The sequence below is a fragment of the Musa acuminata genome, chromosome BXJ1-7, assembly GCF_036884655.1.
Source record: "Musa acuminata AAA Group cultivar baxijiao chromosome BXJ1-7, Cavendish_Baxijiao_AAA, whole genome shotgun sequence".
Classification (NCBI taxonomy): Eukaryota; Viridiplantae; Streptophyta; class Magnoliopsida; order Zingiberales; family Musaceae; genus Musa; species Musa acuminata.
In genome coordinates this window covers 8,845,162-8,862,548 of record NC_088333.1, presented here as the reverse complement: position 1 = coordinate 8,862,548, position 17,387 = coordinate 8,845,162, and the positions used below count along the sequence as shown (strand labels likewise).

The following is a 17,387-nucleotide window of genomic DNA, read 5'->3' as shown; positions in this document are numbered from 1 at the left end:
TCATAGGAACTTGAATTCAATGATCTTTATGTTTCAGTTGAATGCACACTTCACTCGTCATGCTTAATGATAAATGGAAACATTGATTAAATGATTTCATGTGATTCAGTTAAATGTTCCAATCGTTTAATATCAACGAGACAACAATTTTGTGTAAATATCTTCAATATAGAGATAATCCATCAGTCAATGTTCTCCAATGATAAAAGAATTTTAAGTTGATCCTTAAAAGGAGAAAAGGGTTCTCTTATTGTTTTATTCTACGAAAAGGAAAATGGTCAAATCTTAAGTGGGCTCAACATGATTTGTAAACTCCTAGGAGCCCTAGGTGGCCCCAACTTATAAGCTTTCAAGTCTCCTAATATTCTAAAATAAAAATTGAAAAAAGTTTGTGACTATTGCTGTGATGCTATCATTGACCACCATAAACCATAATGTAAAGTTTTAGCATCATCCTCATACTTTAAATTTTTTAACTGCCTGTGGACATCACTTCCATTGTGACAAGGTTTCAGGATGGCCTAAATCATAAATCCTTAAGTGGATGAGAGATTAACTATAATGTGTATTACAATCCTATTCTTTTTGGAAGACAATCTAAGAACAAAGTTGATTATGCAGTTGCCTCTGGGTTCTTCAGTTCCAATGAAGAAAGATTTGTTTCAGTTCGTAGACTGCAAACGATTGAAATAGCTCTCTATTTCATAATTTGTTATGATCATAGCATTCCTTAAAGCAGTTGCCAGCTTATTTCTGTCATATGTTTACATTGGCTAGCGTCTAATGTACTAGATACATATGTCAGACCTTTTTGATGTTCAGCAATGCCACTTGGTAAAATGTGACCCATGGACCATAACTCACTTACAAATGGGAATTTCTACATCAAGGAAAAGTAAATCTTAACAATTCAAAGGTAACCAAAAAATGAATAGCCATAAATATCTCAAGATAAGTCACTGGTATCAGTAAAATCTTACAAATTTATGGGAGAAATTGCAAAAAAGGAAAAAAAAATAGATTTGAGAACCAACGGACACCTGACTTTTCGGTAGTAAGTCCAATTGTCTTAACAAATTTCCCTTCTGCAAGGTAAAGTGGCTCACATACTATGAGAGGCAGCAAAGGGCTCTACTGGTGCATTCCACATGGGCCAGATATTGCCTCTCCATTCATAAAATGGGTAGGTGAGGTAGGTACCGTGCATATGGTAATGCTCTTACCTCAAAGCAAACTGGCAAGCAGTAATTCTTACTACGACACTCGCAGGTCAGTAATTAACAAGTTATATATACAGGTATTCCAATAATAAACAATAATTTGATATATAAATTTTAGATTATACTATTTAAAATTTGTATGAAATCCACATTTTCTTTTTCTTATTCTAATTTAATTTAGAATCTTTAGAAGAACAATGGATAAGCAGATCCATTTCATCAGGTAAATCAAGTGAAAGAAAATAAGAAACTGGATACAGAAAGGAATTCAATTATATCAGCAAATCCCATTAAGTGGCTACTTTTGAAGATAGGTTATGCATTGTTTTTCCAAGTCTATGGTCTCTGGGGCTTGCTGTTATTTAGTTCTATTAAGAAGACACTAACTCGAGCCTCAAGTCTCCAAATTTAGAAATGTGGTACCGACAAATGTTGTTTTAAGCTCAGCATCAAGTGCTTGACGATCACCAGTAATTTGACTGAGACAAACTTTTATCTAGATTGTTTGTTCTGATCAAATTTACTTCAATTAGCAACTTGTTTTAACTTGATGCAGCATGCTTTAGCCTAGAAATATGGTGCCGACAAGCTTGTTGCATAGTGTTCATCAAACACGAGTAATTTGACTGAGAGCATTCTTATCTGGGTTGTGTAATAGTTCTATGTCGATAACTTACAGGCTATATATTCCGAAAGATAGCATGTAATGCGAGGCTTTTGCCCTCTTCCTTACCCATATTCTTTATCTAGATCATCCAAATCTTCTATAATTTCCCTAATACCTTCCTCAGATCAAATTGAGATCAGCAGCAGTGAATTAACGAATCAAAAGCACATAAAGTCGAAGCATTTCTCCTATACATAGAAAAATTAACAGGAAGCATCAAACAAACCCAAAATTCACGCACTCGTCGACCGAAACCAAACCAAAAGATTACAAAATCGTAACAAAGGATCATAAGAAAGATGGCTAGCAGAGGTAAACTTACTGGAGACGTCAAAGCACGAAAAAAGCAGGCGTCACGAACTGCCTCGTCCCCCCCTCTTCTCCTTCCATCTGCCTTGCCCTCTTCCGACGACGATGAGGAGTCGAGCCACGGAAACGCAATCCCTAATCGCGACGAGGCGCGGACAAGCGAGCGGAAATGGGTGCGAGATAAAATATCATATTTTAAAATAAATTTATGATTTTTCTTATTTTAAAATATCATATATATATATATATATTTATTTATATATATACACACACACATAGCCATACTGCAGTTTCCTTCGGACAACGTGTTTGCTCGAGGCACTGATGGTCGGCAAGTTGGTGATGGAGACTTGGAGCATTAGGGGATTCATTACCTTCAATAATTTGAACTCCCCCATCTTTCCACGCATGAAATGGCTGGCAAAGACGGCATGTTCGCGAACCCACTTGAAGAAGACCTTTGCAGTGGACTCCAACTCCTCAACCAAGACCTCCTTTTCATGCCATCAAGTGGCACTTTGTGGTGTGGCCTTCGTTCCCTTTCATGGCTCTTACACTGTGCCAAAGGTCAGCTGCTGCTGCTGCCGTGGGGGAAATGGGAGAAAGTAGCAGCTGATAAAAGAACTGGATCAACCATGGCAATTCATGTCCCTTCTTTCAGAAGCATGAGCTTCTCCCGTCCCCGGTTTTAACACGTAGCATCCAGTTGAAACATCAGTGGTTGCCACAGATTCATGCTACAGAACACTAAGTATTCAAGTTCTTTTTTATGATGCTTAATTTAGTTCTGTATCACAAATTCTACGAGAATTGCAGTGAAAGAGTCGTCATTGCTTCTTTATTTGACATTAGAAGTCCCTCTCGGACAGATACAAGATGTGGCAAGAAAACCAGTTAATAATGGTTCCAAGCCTAGTCTCCAAGCGGAAGACAAGAAGGAAAAGAACAAACTGTTCTATCTTCATAACTTGTTGGTGTTTGATCATGGAAAAAAAGTATCCATGCTGTGTTACTGGAGGCCATGACTTGAACTGCACTCTCAAATCATTTACCATCTGCATGGAATTGCTTCCACTCCACCAGGCGGCACAGAAACTCCAGAACCTATGCACAACATTCAGAACGGTGATATCAGCAGACGAATTCCAGAACTGCTGTCCGATGTAGGAGACTCTTCTCACTCACCTCAGCTGGTTCTCTGAGAGAGAAAGAGGCACTTGTTTCCTTTGCAATCTTCGAAACAAGGATCCCGTACCCTTGTCCTCGATCACGCAGAACCTGCAATACGAATTTAATCCAACATAATTACTGGTCGGAGATCGGAGCCGAGTCTACCGCAGAAGAGTTCAAACAGTGAGATGGATACCTTGAAAGCATCTTCATCAGTACGATCATCTCCTATGTACAGCGGCAATACGTCGTTGCAGTCGTCAAACCCTGCGCAGCAAAAAGAATCAAATGGGTGCGCAATGCAACTAAAAGAGCAAAGCCTTTTCCTTGGCTTTCAATTTAATATGCGATCAAGTGTTTGCCGAAGCTCACCGAGAGATTCCAACAAAAACTCGAGTGCCTTCCCTTTGTCCCATTTAATGGTCGGGCGGATCTCCAAAACCTGAAGTTTATGGAACAAACACACGGTTATACTCATGCCGGTGCATCAACTACAGTGACCCCGTTTCCAGCCATTTACCTTTCTTCCATAGGTAAGCCGGAGTTTGGGGTAATCCTTGATCACCGTCCTGACTCTCTCATCTAATAAACTCCATTTCTGCGATTAAGATAACAAAGATTGAGTTACCGATTAACAATGAACAAAAAAGTATATCCTTTTGGTATCCAATACAGTCAGATGTTTACCTTTGCATCAACACACCGGAAGTGAACTGATAGACAGAATTTGTTGTTCTCCACCCTCGATCCTGGGATGCTCTTTGTTGAGTCTACCAAAGACTTGTAGACCTTCAAAAAAGATAGAGAATGTCCAGGTAAGTATGATGAGTAAATCTCTGGTCCAATGGCCAGGGACTTCTTCCCGGTTCAAATACCGTCTTCACTCTGCAGCTCTCAGTTGAGAGAGACTAGCAGATGAAGAAACTCACCTCATCTATCATGGGAAGGAATTCGCTGGCTGGCTGAAAGAGAATAGCTTTTGCCTGTGCCACCAACAAGACAACAATTAACAAGTCTAAAAGACAAAACGATGTAGCTTTTTCTTTTTATAGCGAAAAAGAAAGAGGAAGCTGCTCCGAAAGAAGAGAAGACCCACCTTGGCTTTTGTGTGCTTGGGGCCGTCGTTGGGACCTTTTATGTCCATGCCGTGACTCCCAGCGTAGTACAACTCCGATAGCTTCACGAAGCTCGAGACCTGATGTCAAAAAGGAGTTGTCAGAAAGAACAGGGGGAAACCGATCACGTTCAAGTGGTAAGGTGGTAACAGGAATGCACCGTACCTTCTCCCTGCACCTCCCACTCACAATAGCGGTGGGAAAAAGACTTGCTGCGTCTCTCACTGCCTCCCTCATCTGTTTCAGGTAAAGCAAGAGCATATTAGTAAATCGCCTTCCGGATAGCATCCATTCGAGATGAGAAAACAGACACCAGCAGAGGCATGAAAGCTGTTATGAGAGACAAGAAGCTCACCTCATCGGACATGTAGGCGCGGTCGGGGTCCTCGACGATCGGCGACAGAGTGCCATCGTAGTCCAGGAACATCACGATCTGCTTCCCCTTCGATGCGGCCATGAGCTCATCAAAGTTGTGCAATGCCGATGGGTGCCGTTTCTGCATGCAAATCCACGCAATTCAGCAACACCGTTAGCGAGAACCGATGGAGAAAGATCGAGTAACATCAGCACGCACTCACCACCCAGCCGTCATAGTCTTCGCTGTGGGAAGCCAACAGGGGGGCAGTGCAGGCCGCTGCCGACGAGAGCTGACTAGGAGGCAAGGCCTTCATCGACTCAATCCAAGAACTGGCCCTCCCAGCCCCACCACCACCGCCGCCGAGGTCGGTCCGGCTCAACAGCTTCCTGAGTCTGGCATAACTGGCAGCGGCAGAGGCATCGGTGGCACGGAGCGGCGGACGGAAGAAGGGAGATGAAGATTCGGTGATCGCTGCTGCGGAAACGATCGCGAGCGTCGGCTGCTCCTGCATGACCATGTTCTGCCTCGTCATCTCGTCCTCCTTTCGCACACGGGGATCGAAATCACTCTGTTTCGGTTTCGGCTGCCGGGAGGGCAGCTTTATAGGCCTTTAGGCCTCTCGGTACCGGAAACGGACAAAAACCGCGTCGGCTGTGGCGGCCACGGATTCGGCGATCAAGCGGGTCATCCACGGACACCGGGGCCCACGTGTACCAGGGGGGGGGGTGTGGGTGGGGGGGACGGTGCGTGCGCTCGCTTGCTGACCGCGGTTACCGCACGCGGCCACCAGCCGGGCCGCTTGGGGGACCCTTTTCGGATGGAACACGTGTTCGCCGCGTCATCCACCCACCGATTTGATGGGCGCGCTTCTTCGAAAACAGCTTACTGGCTGTCGCGTCCGCAAAAGTTCCCTATTTCTGGTGCCGAGAACTGCACCAACGCCCATTGGATATAACCTGTAGCTGTGGGCTACCCAATAGAGCGGCACAAGAACCAACCACCAGCCGATGACAGGGGAAGACTACAGTTTGTCGTCGCAGTATAATGACAAGAATACAGCGCTGTATACATCGGAGTAGCTCTCATAATTGCATGCTCTACTTTGGCTTTCAGTTGAGAGTGTCTTCATCTTTCACTAGCATGATTGATTTTTGTATGTTCTTTTGGTTTGCTACCTGCTTTGTAATCATAGTCGTCATCTACATGACTAAATTACTCCAGCTTTCTACCTTCCTGCATCTTCTTCCTTGTATATTATTATTGTATCAGGGAGGGTATATAAGACAGTCCATGTTGTCGACGACGAGCTGCTTCCATGATATTGACCGGCCAAACGATAGGACGTTAACAAGAAGCGACGGAAGCAATTATACTGCCTCTTTCTGAAACCTTTCCTGGACTTGTTACTGTATACAAGAAACCTTGCCCTGTCTCTCTCCCGGCCTCGAAATCTTCACCTGTCGGTGCAAATGAACCAATGCTGCTTCAGAAAACTATTTCCATAAATGCAGTTCCACATGCCCCCCTCTCTCTCTCTCTCTCTCTCTCTGTCTCTCTCATGGGTTGATCTGCACATATGCAAGAGTGACAGGAGACCAAAAACATGGACCCCAACCTAGTGTGATCTTCGTAGGTGGCGGCATTTGGCCATATGATCAGGCACACCTCCTCTGGCGAAGCCTTGTTGAGCTTGGCATGTAGTTATCAGATCCACAAGGATCATGGACCTGGGACCATTCTCTCTCTCTCTCTCTCTCTCTCTCTCTCTCTCATGCGGCTTTCTACCTTTGAACCTGTGGTATGCTGTCGAGTGCATGCACTCATTCTCTACGTTGACATGAACAACCACGTGGAGGCATGTACAATTCACAGCTTTGAGAAGCTCACCGACGGCTATAAGCCACAAACTTTGAGATGAAGAGACTATGGATCGTCACACATTAGCATGGCGGCTTGCAGGATTAGCAGACGCCTCTTTCAATGTATCATTCATCTGTACAAAAGAAGGAATATTTCGATCTACTTAGTTATATGCACCAAATCAATTTAATCTGTCAGCTTGCATCACCATCTTTTGCTGTTGCCTACCACTTGCAGGTTTGACCTGTAGCCAGTTAGATCATCATCGTATTTAGTAGAATGTATGCATTAACATTCTGTTCCTAGTTACCGAGGTGCATTTCTATGAACTAGCTAATTGGGTGCTGCTTGCATGCAGTACATCAACTTTTGGAGTCAAATGTAATGATAAACTAAGAGATTCTCTGATCGAATCTTTCAAAGTGGGACCGTACAAATGAACCTCGAATTCATGGCAAGACCATTCTTCTTTCTCATCGAGGTCTGTTGATCGACAAAGAAGCTTCTTAGACTGCGTGAAGGCATTAGCTAGCAAAACATAAGAGGACACCACACAGATCTAAGATCCAAGAACAGAAAACTACAGACACAAGAACTGAACTGGCTTTTCATCTGTCAAACTCACTGATGTAAATTTCTAGGAAGGTGGCCAATCATCCGAGTCACTGATGTAGGTTCCTGTCCACTGTCCTCGTGTAGTTTCTTCTAGGTGTTAAGCACAGCATATGGCTGCTACCTTCCAGAGTGCTTTAAGCATTTCTTTTTAAAAGGTTAGGTAGGACTGATTGGAACTTCTCGAGGTAAAGAAGTTTCCATGGACAAGTGGAGAGTTAGGTTAAGCCTCGGTCCCGTGCTTAACAGTGACTGACGACGACTGCGAAGTCTTCTGGCAAGTGTGGACGTAATTAGGAGTGCACTAAGTGCTATTTGCTGAGAAACGGTCAATGAATTCAGGATCTTGTGACAGAAAGTGAAGTTGGCAAGCAACAGCTGAAGAGAATCTCGTCGTTTCCACGTTGAATTCAGACCTCACAATTATGGTTGATCTGTAGGTTCCTTACTACGGTGGTTAATCGTCTATTCAAACATCACACGGTTTGATGTTAGGCTCCGATTCTATATGCTTCGCCATTCTTTTCGTTCGCTTGTCAGTTTGGAATCAGCTCGTGATGTTTTGCTGACATAAACATCAGCGATTCATGGAAGAGCGGGAGGACGACTTTATTCGACTCCACGATGGAAAGAGAAGCTTCTTTGGCGATGAGAACCTTTGTCAGAAATGGCGATCTTGATGGTGTCTTGGAAACCACTTAGTCTGGACGCCATTGGAGGCGAAGGTTGAATGAGTATTCCTAACAGGTGGTCCTCAACTTGCATACACGACTTGAATGGCCACAGTACGCACAAACAGGTTGGGGAAAAGGAACTCTTCGGCTTCCTTGGCGGTAAAGCTCGGAATAAAAAAGTACTGGAAATGTGGAAGCAGGTGGGATTACTGGTCATCCGGAAGGGTTCCGCATGGTGTGGGGCTTGATGGACATGGAAGTTCTGATACTGGGGCAATCTTTTTCTCGAGTCCTCTGCATTAGATTTCACGTGGTTAAAGGAATAATATAATGCAACGACAGATCATGGAGGACTTCCGAGTTGCAAAAGGGACAAGCTCAGATTAGGCCGAAAGCAGTCCATGATGCTAATGTAATCGGTGGTGCACTGCACGAGGTATCATCGGCGTATAAATCTTACAGATATCGGACTTCGTCAGAAAGTGAAAGATTTCATGGCAATGGCGGAGGCGCTGCCCACGTCCACTTCTGTGGCTGCGACTCCGAATCACCTTTAAATGGAAGGTTGGCAACACCTAAAACATAAGGAACTAAACAAGCAAATCTAAAGAGCATCGTGGGGGTCCCAATCTGATAACTAGCTATGAAGACCGATTCCCTGTTAATTAGATAGGAATCCGATCTTGGAGAAGCACAGTGTGTAATCCACACATGAATCCCCCGCTGGTCTCAATGATAGCCAATGGTGATCAAAACAGAGTACCAGAAGCTGAGAACAATTACATCTCCATGGAAAGAACTAGATTTGTACTGTAAGCATCAAACAAGTTCAGAACAAGATCCTTTGTGAAACGAGGTTGCACTGATCTCAATGATAGCCAATAGTGATCAAAACAGAGTACCAGAAGCTGAGAACAATTACATCTCCATGGAAAGAACTAGACTTGTACTGTAAGCATCAAACAAGTTCAGAACATGATCCTTTGTGAAACGAGGTTGCATTTATACATTGCAACTCGTTTTTCTGTAAGATCAATTAATTATGAGCTCTTCCATACCACTTGTTCTCCGGTTCATATGAACTCTTTCTTACACACATGCAAATCTGCTTTCGCCTTCGTCTCGATTGCTTACATGCTCTGAGCTATTGCGTGGCAAGCAGACTTCTCGCTATCTACCTCACACATCTTCTCTTGCCTTCGGAGTGCAGGTCATCACTGCCTCTGCAACTGTGAGGAATACCTTGTCGTGACCTAAGAGCTCTGGGAACTTTGCCGAGTAGAGCTTCTCAATCACCACTGGGCCAGGGTTCGCAAGAACTAGCTGAAGAAGAAGAAGAGACATAGATACTTGTAAGTTTCATCCCTTCCAACCTTCATTAGAACTGTCAGAATGTATGCATAAGGAACTACCTGGACTTCATGCTTTCGGAGACTCCTATAAAGTTCTTCGAATGCATGAACACCGCTTGTGTCAATATCTGTCACAGCTGCAAAAGAAACCAGGTAGCGAAAGGATCAATGACAAGTAAAAAGAAAGAGGAAGCTGAAGAACAGCTGGGGCTCCTTACGTGACATCTCAACTATCAAGAAATCTATTTGAGGTAGATCGTTCGCTTTTAGTTGCTCTTCTTCATCTCTTAACCATCTTAGGATCCTGCAGTACGAAGTTAAAGAGAAGATTTAGGTGACCATATTACTTGTAGTAGTATAGCTCCGTTCTTATTGTGCTCAGAGATTAATGAAAGAATTAATACATATGTAAATTATGATGGACAACCAGAGAAGACATCGATTAGCACATGTCGTACTGCAGAAACCATAAAAGTAGACTGCAATCGAACCTTTATCACTCATAGTAACGCCACCAAAGTCATAAAAAGTACCTTTCCTTGACATAGTTAGAGTTTGTGAAGTAGATTGCAGAATCAACTCTCACTATCAGAATTCCTGGGACCTTGGTTGCCTCTGGGTACTGTTCCATGTTCCTGTATATCGTTGTTCCAGGAAGATTCCCAAGTAAAGCTGTTCTTGGCCTTGTTACTTGCAGAAGGATCTTTGCAAGTGATATGGAGACCTATCAGCAGAGAGATAGAGAGAGGAAACAGATTCAAGATCAGATAAGAAAATTATTAGCCGATCAAAAAGGAGGAGGAACAGAGTATCCTTACGGCAACCAAGAGGCCAATTTCAACAGAGACAAAGACAACACCAAAGAATGCCCCCATGCATGCAATGAAGTCAAATTTGTCAACCTTCCAGATAAGATATGCCGCTTCATAATCTATGAGACTGATCACTGCCGAAATAATAATGGAAGAAAGTATCGCATTTGGAGTGTACTTGAAGAGGGGTGTGATCAGTAGCAAGGTAAGCATCACTACTAGTGACATAACCATATTGGACACACTGGTTTTACAGCCAGCCATGAAATTGACAGCTGACCGAGAAAAAGAGCCTGCATACAAAACCATAATTTTTTAGCCTTCTGTGCTCATAATTTTTCACCATCATCCATGAACTCTTCCAAATTTAATCAGATATTTTACCTGTTGCTACGTAGCACGATGTCATCGAACCAACTATGTTCATGGTTCCTAAAGCAACCATTTCCTTGTTTCCATCCAGTTGATAGTCCTTCATGGCGGCAAATGTTCTTCCAATGGCTATTGCTTCCTGACAAATTTGCAGCATGTTGTTTCAAGTGGCAGAGAAAGATGTTTCTTTGACATTTTGGAACCAAGGCTAGCGGTTTAAATACCGTGAGAGCTATCATTGCAGCAACCACTCCAATTCTGAATCCTTTGAGAGCATAGGAACCACTGAAGTGAATCTGACCAACAGATGATGGGTTGATTCCTCTATCTATTTTTTTCACCTTTCACAAACAGAAAATTGCATCAGTTTCAGACATCGATTTCCTAGACTTTAGCTTTACCAGGGGAAAGAAAATCACATTGCTGAGAACTTACAATCTGGACACCATATTTATCAGCCCGGGTTAAATCTACTAAGAGCGTGGATAAGACAACAGATATCAAAGGAGCAATTGCAGGTACCCAGAAGAGACTCTTCCTTTTCTTTCCCTGTAGAGTTTTGACAATATTACTGAAGAGTTACAAGATTATGAAAGTTTTCTTCTTGAAATAAATGTGAAGTACGCACAATGTACTTAGCAAATAGAAGGAATGCCAAAAAGATTGTCCCTATCAATATGGTCTGCCAATTCCACTGCAAAGCGAAAAAATTGTGCAAGATTAAGACTTTAGTTACGTAGCCCCATCTTAGCAATTAACGAAAGGGAATTTAGTAGCTTTACCCCATGGTGAACTGAACCCCAAACAGATTTCATTACAGAAATGATATCTGTGTTCTTGGTAAAATTCTTAATTCCAAGAAATCCTTTCAGCTGCTGAAGAGCAATGGTAATGGCAGCCCCACCCATAAACCCCACAATGGCAGCATGAGAAAGAAATTCGATGAGAAAGCCTAATCTGTGACATCAAATAATAAAAGTTGGATTTCCAAATGCATAAGAGGCAATCGTAGTAACGTGCATAGAGAGAGGGGAAGCATTTGCCTCAGGAAGCCCAGAGTTGCTTGGGTGACACCCGCAAAGAAAGTAACTGTGAATGCAAGCCGCCGGTACTCTTCCTTATCGTTCAAAGGATCTACTTCATTCTGAAGTAGGGTCCCAAGCAACAGAGAAACAACTGCTACTGGTCCAATGGCAATATCCCTAGAGCTACCCATTACTGCATATATTAGAGGTGGAACAAAACTGGAGTCTGCAAAACGGCACTAATGTTATTCCACACAGGGGAAATAACTATGATATTTGGTGATACAGAGCAGTAAAACTAAACTTACAGAGGCCATATTTTGGATCCATGTTAGCAAGCTTAGCATACCCAATATCCTATAGTTCAAGGAAGATCAGGTTTCAGAAACTTATCCTAAATATTAGAACAAACTCATTCAAATGTTCGCAAGGTATGTTGTGTACCTGAGGGATACAGAGACTAGCAATTGTCAATCCAGCAATAACATCTCCTTTAAACTTACTAAGATTGTAGTATCTGCCCCACTCAAGGACTGGAAACAGGAACTGAAGGCCTAGTAGCAGCTTTCTTGACTTGGGTTGATCTTTGTAAGGGCGTAAAGGATCATCTGCAAATAGTGTTTCCTTCACAGCATCGGCAAACTCTCTGATGAAGTTCCTCCGAGGGGGCAATCCAACCTTGTAAACAGATTTGTAATTTTCTGTCTGACCGTCAGTGGAAGAAAGGTTGTCAGTCTTGAGATGAATGTCTCCAACTCCATCAGAAACAGAGTGCACCATCATTGTTTTGTTTCTCTATAGCAGCAGGAGTGACGAACTCGAGAGGAGCAACCTTTAGTCTGTGATCACATATCAATGAAGTAGTTGTTGATATTCATACAGACACTGACACCAAAATATTTTTCATCAAAAGTGATATTATGTGGTTCCATTTCTAGTGCATCAAATGCAGAGGTATCGAAACAAGTGTTATGAATTAACCATATGCAGATTAGTATACCAAACTCCAACCCAATCAAATAAACCAATGAGTTGATCTATCATCTACCATGTTATAGGTTCCTAGAAGCAAAATGGCATAAAACACAAATACATAACAATTACCACACAACGGCCATACCCAGAAGAAAGATGCTAAATGCTTGTTTGAAACAGTAAACTTCAGTTGTTTCTCCCTCAGGGAGATTATGATGATACATTTGCATGTAACAAATACATATATATAAACCAGACACAAGGGTCAAATAAAACAGCATATGCAATTTGGCAAAGTCAAAGCCTTGGTTCTCACAAGAACTAGTCGGATACCCTATCTCCTGGTTAGACTTCTCAACTATCTCAAACTATCATGCCATTTATGAATCTAGATCATAAACAAGCCACATTCAAGTTAGTGAAAGCATGGTAGGAAGCAAATAATTCTTTCAGCAACAACTATTGACTCCTTGTAAGCAATATAGACTAGTTAAAGCTAGTTCCTGGTCAAACAAGTCATCTAAAGTAACATTACCTAGATGATACATACGCAACAATCAAGATATTGTGGCAAGAGAGGAAGAACTAAGCCTACTGGTGTGACAGAATACGAAAGGTAATTGATGGTTTGCAATATATAAGAGATCTTAATAGGTGGATGGCTTAGATATTAAGGTGTACTTGATTAATCTTTTTGTCGATTTTTATATTAAAATAATTCCTATTTTAGCTAAGTTGATACAATGAGCAAAGAATGATGAGAATAGACTTCATGTGGTTTGTATAGAAAAAGTGTATATTCCACCAGCTTCCTTCCACCACACCATGCCTTTAGAATAAGGCACCTCTGGTGGTTCATGTGATTTCTTCTTCCACCAGCTGGTGAAGTACCACTAGCAGATCCATAATGAAAGCATGTCTTGGGGAAAACAAAGTAGAACTATGCCGCATTCAGGAGGAGGAGGTCAAATGTTGAACAAAAAGCAAGAGCAGGACTGAAAGGAAGATTCTGTAACCATACATTTCAACACATAACTTTTCTTTTTCCCATACTGAACAAGAACATCTTATTGCGAAGGAAAAGAAAGCATATCTTCCAAAAATCATGCTACATAGACTCTTCGATAAAATATATATTATTGTTCCATGTCAGTCCACATAAGTAGAACAACTATCGCAACATACGAACTACTCTGAAACCCAATCATCATGGAACAAGCATGTGGATGCTCATAAAAGAAACACCAGATTGCAGCACTTGCATATTCCTTTAAACTCCTTCCTTTTCAGCAATCATAGGATTTCGAACAGCGAAATTTTGATCACAGAATGAACCATGCACCAGGCAAAGTATATGTATGTATATACATATACACACATAGGTCAAAACAAAATAAAATGCTAAATCGGAGATCAATCTACAACACACAAAGCTCTTCCTTTCTCCTGCATAGTTGTTCTTATAGCATACACGTGTATGATGCAATGCATAAAACTGCAGTACCCTAAAAGAGAGAGATTGCAAGGAAAAAGAACCCACCTTTACAAAGCGAAACTAGACCTCCACCCAGCAGCCATTGATTGTGGCCTCCCAACCCCTCCTGCCCTCTCCACCACCCAATCTCCTTCGTCCTCTTTGATTCTTTTTCTCTTGTTTTTGAAGGTCCTGTTGAGATCGCTCACCTTTTCGAAGATTCGCCTCGAGAGTCAAGACACGATTCATCACTACAATCAATATTATACCCAAGCGTGCGAAGAAAGGTCGGTAGAACCACCCCGAGGAAACCACATTTGTCTCCTTCCCCATCTTATCGCTTGCCACACACCCCGAACGGTCACGAACGATTTGGAACCTCCAACATAAAGTTGGAACGCGGGGACGACGAGTCCAGACCCGTCCACGTTCATTGAATCTGACAACAAGCGTCCGTGTTGCTTATGTGTCATCAAGATTCGTGCGGATGAGCTGTGGCCAGATGAGCCACGTGGCCAGAGTGGCTTGGACAGGCTACTAATAATACTCATGGGCTCAAATTGATACAACTGTCCGACGCGTGTTGCTGTTTTTGTTTTTTGTTTTTTGTTTTTATAAATCGTCAACGCTCATCCAACAAAAAGTACACACGTAAAAAGCTGAAAGCCACAAAACACGACATAACCCCTTAGTCCCCGCCACCAATTCCCCACTCTGAGACATGGAATCACCGAACAGTAGTAGTATGTGAACAGTGTGGAGGGACGAGATCAGCTGTCGCAGAGGACGAAAACATGTCACGTGATAGAGCAGGAGTTGGGGTTATCCTCGCTGAACATATCGGCGAGCTGGTCTTCTTGCTTGCCGCCGTGGTCGGAGACCACGGCAACACACTCCACATTCCTAACGTAACCTGAGGGAGCCTTCTTGTCGTAGATGCCTGCGGTGTAAGGGTGTGTCACCAAGCTGTAAGGAAGGTAAGGCCAGAGCTCGGCCTTGTTCCCTGTGGCCTTGGCCTTCCTTAAGACCTGGTTTGGCTCCACGTAGCCGGTGACGGTGGCCTTCTGCTGCTTCCTGTCGACGTCAACCGATTGAACTCCTACGAAGGCCATGAGCATGCAGGCGGTGAGGTCCTAATGTTCACATGACGATGTGGTAGAGATCGAAAGAGGCATACCGTTGATTGAAGAAAGGGCTTTCTTGACTTTAAGCTCACAGCCGTCGCAGTCCATTCTGACCTTCAGCTCCACGGTCTGAAACTGCTTCTTCTTGACCTTGTGGCCAGTGCACAGGAAGCCAGATAGGTAGTCTAGGGTTTCTTCCATGGTCGTTCTGAGAGATTCCTCTTAGTAGGTTTATGTGTGGAGTGACGAGCTCAAGGTCATAGAAGCAACATTTACTGCCAAGCTCAACCCTCCTTATATAGCCTTTTTCTTCAGAAAAGAACTGAAACCAGAAACAAAAGGTCTCATCTCCCAAAGCCAAATGCATGTCTGAAAAGAAAGGCTGAACAGGAACAGTAAAGGAAAGGTAAGGTTCTTTTGTGCATGTTATCTTGGTTTGGTGTTGAACCTGTAAGTATTTCCCCATGATGAGAGACACTTCTCCTCCAATGAAACTGATGGAGAATGAAATCACGTCTTGATTTGCTGTCTGATCGAAATAACCATGTTATTGCCCACATACGAAAGGCGACATGAGATTTCGTCCCTCATGGAAGGTGCAAGCAAGCTGTGGGATGTACTTAAAAGCACAGCTGAGGAGAAGAGCAGTTGCAGTCACTTTCTCAGAAGAGATGGTTTGATGCATATGAACTCAGAATTCCAGGGTGTAGATGCAGATGTTTCACCTTGATTTATGCATCTACTCTTCTGCAAGCGGTTGGCGTAGAAGTGGTGATCAGATGGAAAGGCGATCTCCTTCTTGATCATACTCCATAAACCTGTAGCTTCTTATGATGTCACAGGAGAAAGAGAGACTGTTAGTAGGTTTACCGACCTGAGTTCTTTTCCAAGTTTCAGATGTTATAACCTGCATCTTTTTTTGGCAAAGTGGTGTGGAAACTGAAGGTAGTATTAGAACAATAAAGGTGATAGTTGAGATTGGAAACTAAGAGGAGCTGTGAAAAGAGATCACCCAGGAAGGTGCATGCTGAAGAATCTTTAATGGATAAATAAGAGAATATGGGATGCCAACTTTACAGGCTTTCTGTAGTGTACCTGATAAAGACTTCAGTGAGATTCTTGGTCTAGTTCTCCTGGTTGCCACAACTGCAAGCAAGAAGACAAATGAATTCAAGATTCTTAGGACTAAAATAGACATAGATTTAAATGACACATTTGCAACACAAACCATCCACTGTACATTAGTTCATACAGAAAAAGAAATGTCATGTAGGCATCTACTCTACATTAGTTCATATAGAAAAAGAAATATAATGTAGACTGTATAGATTGACGCTCCCCAGGTTCTGTGTTGTATGAAAGATTCACATGTTAGGTAGAAAGGTAGAAAATTTAGATTTCAATTGAAACTTCAATGATCTTGCTTGACAAAAGTATTGCACAAAATTTCTGAAAAGAAAAAGTTGACATTAACTTTGATATGTGCTATCTGGAAGGAACCATACATTTAAACACCAAAAAAAAAAAAAAACCGATGGAAGACTTCAAACCATTATTGCCACCTCATCAGTACTCAAAACACAGATATAAAGCTAGCTAAAATTACTATAACACAATGGCCATGCATGACAAAGAGAGAACAAAAACATAATGACTGAAGGTTTGGAATTATTAGCCATCACCAATGCCATTTAAGAGGTGGAGATCTGAAGGACATGCTCAACTTTAAAAAGCAGAAAAAGGATGAAAAAAGTTAAAAGAAAAGAGAAGAGATAGAGTGAAGTAAACCTGTTCCCGAGAGGAAGGTAAAGAGACTTTTGTTGATGCTCGCAAAGGCAGTTAATAGAAAAAAGAAAAGCAACTCCTACTTTTTCATGACGAAGACATGCTTCTTCCTCTCGGAGTACGCCATCAACAGCAATCTTTCAGGAAAGGGATAAGAGACTTAAAAGCCCTTTGCAAGAAGAAAGAAGTATTTGCCATTGAGTTCCATGAACTGCTGTGACCTACACAAGCAAAATAAGTCATTAGCTTCATGAGAAATAATAGAGTCGAGTAAGAGAGGAATATCATACAGGTGTAAGGTATGTTTATTTCAGCAAGATCATACCAGTTAGCAAATGGATTCGTTGATCGCTTTACAGTGCTGATCACAATTTTCCTCGTACTCAGAACTAGATTTCCTTTCCTTCACCTGACCAGTATTAGAGACAACAGGAATGAAGGTTGTCTAGGAGTATCTCCTCAGAAAATAGCTAATCTCAGGTA

The 17,387-nt window shown here is 42.3% G+C and overlaps 3 protein-coding genes across 6 annotated transcripts; all 3 read right to left on the bottom strand.

Moving 5' to 3' along the window:
* Positions 1-3,006: 3,006 nt before the first annotated feature.
* Positions 3,007-5,395, bottom strand: LOC135678659 (probable trehalose-phosphate phosphatase 6). The gene is made up of 11 exons (XM_065191722.1): positions 5,060-5,395; positions 4,837-4,977; positions 4,647-4,718; positions 4,463-4,561; positions 4,296-4,349; positions 4,054-4,155; positions 3,887-3,964; positions 3,739-3,808; positions 3,563-3,633; positions 3,382-3,474; positions 3,007-3,300 (listed from the first exon to the last, which is right to left on the bottom strand). Exons 1-11 carry the CDS (start codon positions 5,369-5,371, stop codon positions 3,241-3,243), a joined length of 1,152 nt encoding a protein of 383 aa, XP_065047794.1. The 5' UTR covers positions 5,372-5,395; the 3' UTR covers positions 3,007-3,240.
* A 3,515-nt stretch (positions 5,396-8,910) lies between these two features.
* Positions 8,911-14,294, bottom strand: LOC135678657 (sulfate transporter 1.3-like). 4 transcript variants are annotated; one of them, XM_065191719.1, is made up of 14 exons: positions 14,062-14,294; positions 11,991-12,385; positions 11,855-11,903; positions 11,565-11,772; positions 11,304-11,478; positions 11,150-11,215; positions 10,957-11,070; positions 10,746-10,862; positions 10,534-10,660; positions 10,156-10,442; positions 9,871-10,061; positions 9,556-9,641; positions 9,398-9,474; positions 8,911-9,308 (listed from the first exon to the last, which is right to left on the bottom strand). In XM_065191719.1, the coding sequence occupies exons 2-14, from the start codon at positions 12,327-12,329 to the stop codon at positions 9,165-9,167; spliced, it is 1,980 nt and encodes a 659-aa protein (XP_065047791.1). In that variant the 5' UTR covers positions 12,330-12,385; positions 14,062-14,294; the 3' UTR covers positions 8,911-9,164. The 4 variants fall into 4 exon arrangements, with proteins under 4 accessions (XP_065047791.1, XP_065047790.1, XP_065047789.1 ...); XM_065191718.1 differs by lacking the exon at positions 14,062-14,294 and adding an exon at positions 13,784-14,017; XM_065191717.1 differs by lacking the exon at positions 14,062-14,294 and having other exon boundaries at positions 11,991-14,017.
* Positions 14,295-14,555: 261 nt separating this feature from the next.
* On the bottom strand, positions 14,556-17,367 carry LOC135678658 (heavy metal-associated isoprenylated plant protein 23-like). The gene is made up of 6 exons (XM_065191721.1): positions 17,230-17,367; positions 16,908-17,125; positions 15,845-16,265; positions 15,568-15,751; positions 15,173-15,441; positions 14,556-15,094 (listed from the first exon to the last, which is right to left on the bottom strand). Exons 5-6 carry the CDS (start codon positions 15,318-15,320, stop codon positions 14,793-14,795), a joined length of 450 nt encoding a protein of 149 aa, XP_065047793.1. The 5' UTR covers positions 15,321-15,441; positions 15,568-15,751; positions 15,845-16,265; positions 16,908-17,125; positions 17,230-17,367; the 3' UTR covers positions 14,556-14,792.
* Between the last annotated feature and the right edge of the window lie 20 nt (positions 17,368-17,387).